The sequence below is a fragment of the Chaetura pelagica genome, unplaced genomic scaffold (genome assembly GCF_000747805.2).
Source record: "Chaetura pelagica isolate M959 unplaced genomic scaffold, ChaPel_1.0 scaffold713, whole genome shotgun sequence".
Lineage (NCBI taxonomy): Eukaryota > Metazoa > Chordata > Aves > Apodiformes > Apodidae > Chaetura > Chaetura pelagica.
In genome coordinates this window covers 514,798-520,313 of record NW_009952819.1, presented here as the reverse complement: position 1 = coordinate 520,313, position 5,516 = coordinate 514,798, and the positions used below count along the sequence as shown (strand labels likewise).

The 5,516-nt window shown below is 55.2% G+C and overlaps 1 protein-coding gene across 1 annotated transcript in view; it reads left to right on the top strand.

Moving 5' to 3' along the window:
* Positions 1 to 5: 5 nt before the first annotated feature.
* WDR81 (WD repeat domain 81) overlaps positions 6 to 5,516 on the top strand; it is a gene marked incomplete at its 5' end in the record, with an annotated part of 9,807 nt that continues 4,296 nt past the window's right edge. Inside the window, 3 exons of the mRNA XM_009995134.1 lie at positions 6 to 3,048; positions 3,326 to 3,433; positions 3,531 to 3,721. Coding sequence (XP_009993436.1) covers positions 6 to 3,048; positions 3,326 to 3,433; positions 3,531 to 3,721 — 3,342 coding nt within the window. The remainder of the gene's footprint in view (positions 3,049 to 3,325; positions 3,434 to 3,530; positions 3,722 to 5,516) is intronic.

Here is a 5,516-nt window from a genome sequence, read left to right as displayed (position 1 = left end):
TTCAGGTGGGCAAGAACGTGCCCGGTGCTTCCCCTGCCAAGGAGAGCGTGGTGGGCACCAAAGGGGTGTCCTCCTGCCCCAACCTGCTGCAGGCTGAAGCTCTGCTGGAGTCTGCTGACATGCTGTACATCATCTACCCCTACGTGCAGTACTGTCTGCACGACATCGTGACCTTCAGCCCGGCCAAGCTCACCAACAGCCATGCCAAAATCCTCTTCCTCCTCTTCCACGTGCTGCAGGCCATGAAGGCTTGTCACCAGGTGGGTCTGGCTTGCGGCGCCTTTTCCCTTCGGGATGTGGCTGTGGATGAGAAGCTGTGCAGCCGGCTCCGCGTGAACCTCAGAGAGTACGAGGGACTGAAGAAGGAGGAAGTGACTCTGGAGGCTGGTCTGGAAGGAAGGAGAGAGCAAACCAGTGCTGGTGTGCAAGGGCAGGAGGCGAGGTGCACCGCCTGCCAGAAGGACCTTCAAGACCTGGTGTTAAAGTGGGTCCATGGGCAGGTCAGCAACTTTGACTACCTTATGTGTCTGAACAGTTTGGCTGGGAGGAGAATGGGAGACCCCAATTATCACCCAGTCCTTCCATGGGTGGTGGACTTCACTACCAAAAATGGCAAGTTCAGGGACCTCAGGAAATCCAAGTTCCGACTGAACAAGGGAGACAAGCAGTTGGACTTCACCTATGAGATGACCAAGCAGGCGTTTGTTGCTGGTGGATCAAGTGGGGAGCAGCTCCACGTCCCCCATCACATCTCCGACGTCCTTTCAGATATCACCTACTACGTGTACACGGCTCGGAGGACACCCAGGGCAGTGCTGTGCTGCCACGTGAGGTCCCAGTGGGAGCCCAACGAGTACCCGGCCAGCATGGAGCGCATGCAGAGCTGGACCCCGGATGAGTGCATCCCAGAGTTCTATACAGATCCCTCCATCTTCCGTTTTCCCGACCTGGATGTGCCATCTTGGTGTAGCTCCTACGAGGAGTTCATTGAAGTCCACCGCATGCTCCTTGAGAGCTGGGAAGTTTCTCAGGACCTCCACCACTGGATTGATCTCACTTTTGGGTACAAGCTGCTGGGGAAGGATGCTGTCAAGGAGAAGAACGTCTGCCTCCATCTAGTAGACAACCACACGCACCTGACAACTTACGGGGTTGTGCAGCTCTTTGACCAGCCACATCCCAGGCGCATGGTGGGACCTGCCTACACACCTCCTGAAGCTCCAACCATTGCTCGGCCTCTTCTCCAGAACATCAGGGAGACTGTGTTTTTGGAGGATATCCAAGGCCAGGTGACGGATGCAGTGAATGGGCTGGTCCTGGAGGCCACTCCTAGTGAAACCACCTGGTCTGGGGACAAAGCCCTCGCTGGTGAGGATGATTTAGAGCAAGGCACAGAAGCCCTGGATTCGATTTCTGCTACCAGTAGAGCTGCTGACCAGCCCTCTGCCCCCGTGCCTGCAGCACAGCCCTCTGCCCTCCCTGCTTATGCCACTGAAGGCAAAGCCCCAGGGGTCCGACCTCTCCGTCGCAGCAAGGCAGGTGCTGTGGATCAGGCTGACAAGATCACGCTTCCTGAAGGCTTCAATCCCCTCCAGGCCTTGGAAGAACTGGAGAAACTGGACAATTTCTTGGTTAAAGGCTTAAGCAGTGAGATGCAGCTAATGGAGCAGCCGAGGGAAGAGCCACCCCTGGGTCTCTCAGACCTCTTCCAGAGGGACATGCAAGCTCTGGGCGTTCTGGTGGCTGAGATTATATTTGCCCCGAGGATTCGTCCTTCGAAGCCGGACGCGTCGCTCCGGGAGCGGTTCCTGATGGTCCGTAACCTCTGTCGCTACCATCCCAAGGAGATCCCAGCCCCGCTCCAGCACGTGCTGCACGTCCTCCTGCAGCTGAGTGTGCCAGTGGAGAAGCTTCTGAAGACCAGGCTGGGCAAGGGCACGGGCCAGTTGTTTGAATACCAACCCATCTCCCAGGGCCTCCCCCCACCCTGTCCCACCCAGCTCCTCAGTCCTTTCAGCTCCATTGTCCCCTTCCCCACATACTTCCCTGCCCTGCACAAGTTCATTTTCACCTACCAGGCAAAGAAGATTGAGGATGAGGGTCAGGGCCGGGAGCTTGTTTTCCAGCTGTGGCAGCAGCTGGAGGGGATCCTTTCCGAAATCACTCCTGAAGGCTTGGAGATTCTTCTGCCCTTCATCTTATCTCTGATGTCCGAGGAGAACACTGCTGTCTACGCAGCCTGGTATCTCTTTGAACCCATAGCTAAATCCCTGGGCCCAAAGAATGCCAATAAATACTTGCTCAAGCCGTTGATCGGGGCGTATGAGACCCCCTGCTCCCGCCACGGCAGGTTCTACCTCTACACCGACTGCTTTGTGGCCCAGCTGATTGTGCGCCTGGGGCTGCAGCCCTTCCTCCTGAACCTGCTGCCACACATCCTGCAGATCCTGGTGGGCATCGAGAGCTCGCGGGAGGAGAGCAAGTCCCTCCTTGGCACGGCTGAGGACGATGAGAGCGGAGGGGAGAGCCCGGTGTCCTGCGTCTTTGGGGAGGAGATCAAAATGGACGTGGAGCACAGCACCGCGGCGCTCGACCTCCTCGACTACACCTCTGGTGTCAGCTTCCATGACCAAGCCTACCTGCCTGAGGGTGAGGACTTCCAGAGTGGCCTCTACGTGGGGGAGTCCCTGCAGCCTCAGGAGCAGGAGTCACTGAGCCTGGGGCGGCTGAGCGACAAGAGCAGCGCCAGCGAGGTGTCCCTGGGGGAGGACAGACCTGCCGATGGTGATTCCCAGAAGGACAAGAGCAGCTTGAAGTCGATGGACAGCAGCCAGGACCTGAAACAGAGTGAGGACTCGGAGGAAGAGGAGGAGGAGCACGAGGAGGAGGAGCATGAGGAGGCTGTGGTTGATGCTGAGCTGCCAGTGGGCGCGGATGCTGGCACCTCCGTGGATGTCCCCCTGGCTGATGACAGCAGTGAGCCCGAGGATGGAGAGGGAGAAGAGCTGCCGGATCACTCTGATGACAAAGAGCAGACAATACTCCTGGGTAAGACCCTGTTGCCTTGAGCCTTCCTGCGGAGCATGGCAGCCACCCAGCACAGGCAAGAGTGGGAGAAGGGGAGAGCTTGGGAAGAAGTCAGTCCAGATTTGGGGGTGTCTGTGCTTCCAGCCTGGGGGCAGCGATGAAACCAGTGTAAGAGGCCAGGTCATGGGGCAGTGTGTGTGTGTCTGAGAGCCAGGAAGCTGCCTGTGGGGCAGCAGGTGGGTGATAGCTAATCTGCCCTGTGCCGGGCTCTGTCCTTGGGCCTGGTTTTGTTTTGCAGACACAGCCTGTAAGATGGTGAGGTGGCTCTCGGCCAAGCTGGGCCCCACTGTCACCTCCCGCTTCATTGCCAGGAACCTGCTCCGCCTGCTCACCTCCTGCTACGTCGGTAACGTCTGCTCCTCTGACCCCAGGCTGGGGTTTGGTTTGACTCGGGGCTCGGGTGTAGCCTGTTGCTTCAGCTCATGACGTTGTCTCTTGGGCAGGCCCCACCAGGCAGCAGTTCATACCAAGCAATGATGAGAACAGTCCCCTGAGTATGGGAAACATCTACCAGAAACGGCCAGTGTTGGGAGATCAGGTGTCCAAGCCAGTGCTGGCCTGTCTGGTGCACGTGGCATACCTGTATGGAGAGCCTGTCCTCACCTACCAGTACCTGCCCTACATCAGCTACCTGGTCAGTACTGCCTTTTCTCCTCCTCTTGTGTGTGTTGGGGTGAACCCCATGTCCAGGCCCTAAAGGAGAATGCACAGTAATAGTTCAGCCTCACCAGGAGCCTCCTGGGTAAACCTCTGTGCTAGGCTGAGCTCTGGGTCTGTGTGGGCTGAGCAGCTCTGGCTGTGCTGGCTGAGAAGGGCTGTGCTGATGCAGCCAGAAGAGGTACCTTCACCCCCTGCCCTGAGCTTCCAGTGAATGTGGCTGTGCACGTGGGCTTTTGGAGAACCACAGGCTGGGTTGGGTTGGAAGGAACCCTAAAGCTCATCTAGTTCCAACCCCCCTGCCATGCACAGGGATGCCTTCCAACCAAGCCCCATCCAACACTTCCAGGGATGGAGCATCCACACCTTCTCTGAGACCTGAGCCAGGGTCTCACCACCCTCACAGGGAAGATTTTCTTCCCTAAAATCTCATCTCAGTCTCTCCTCTTCCAGTTGGAAACCCTTCCCCCTCGTTAGCCCTTTAGAAAGCCTCAGCCACCATGGGTCTGCCTCCTTCCCTGCTTCCCTGGCCTTTCCTGGTCAGACCCATCCCTTGCCTACCAGAAGCCAGAGAAGAAAGGTTTTCTTACACATTGCCAAACAGAGCTGGCCCAAGGGTGGGGTTGTGATCAGGTGGAGCAGCTGGGGCTGCTTTGGGGTTGCGAGTGGTTTTAGAGGCCTGTGTGGGTAGATAAGGGGGTGAGCTGGGAAGGGGCTGCAGGAAATTCTTCAGCAGCCTGAAAACTGCTGGCAAAGGTTACAGACATTTCAACTTGAAGTCTGTAACTGAAGAGCAAGGAGGTGTGTGAGGTTGAAAGACAAATGGAGTTTTTGTGGAGAGAAAAAAGAAAAAAGGTTTTGAATCTGTTAAGCAGGCTTATTTTTTCATATTGTTCCTTTTTTTAGTGGTTATAAACACTTTGGTTACAGATTCCTGTTTAAATGGAAAACTTCAATAGCTTTTTGATAATTTAAACATAGGGCAAAAGAGGCCACATCTGCTCAGCTGAAGAAAACAAAAAGGCATTGTCAGTTTTTCCAGTGTTGAAGGGGAGATTTTTCAGGGGAAAAAAATCCCATTTTTCAGCAAAATCAGTCTCCACCCAGTTGCAATTGTAGCTCCAGCTGTTCTGCTTTGCTTTACTCAACTTACTGCTTGGAGGCACTGTGGGGATTAATACCCCTGTGATACACTTGGCAACCTGATAGTAAAGCAATGGGTCTCAAATAGGATAAAATCCTTGCAGGCTTTGGCAGAGTGGATATTCTGTGAGAGGAAGAGCCTCTGTGATGAGCTGGAAGATGGCAGGTAGACAAGAAATAGAGCAGGAACTGGGAATTGTCTGTGGGTTTTGCTGTTGGCTCAGTTTTTCTTGGGTGTTTGATTTGTCGAGGGTTTAGGAAATAGGAGTCTAGAAGGAAATCTTGCTGTGTTGCTGCTGATGTTGTTAACTCCTTGGCTTGGCTGTAACCAGCAGTGGGACCTTGTCAGCAAAAAAGAGATGTGCTCTGCTGCCTTGGGAAGGCATTAGCAGCTGGATTTCTCCAGGTCAGCAGCAGGTTTGCCCATAACTTGTGCTTGGATGTTGGATGGAAGGGCTGTTCCTCTGCAGTCTGTGCATCCAGGCACCGCAGGGCACGGGGTGAAGATGCTGATTCTTGATTTAAGTCGTGTGTGTGTTACAGGTTTTCCCTTCTTCCTGTGCTGGCAAGTGGGGCTCTGGCATATCCAGGCTGGTGATGGTCTGGGCCAGTGCAGGGTTGTCTCTCTC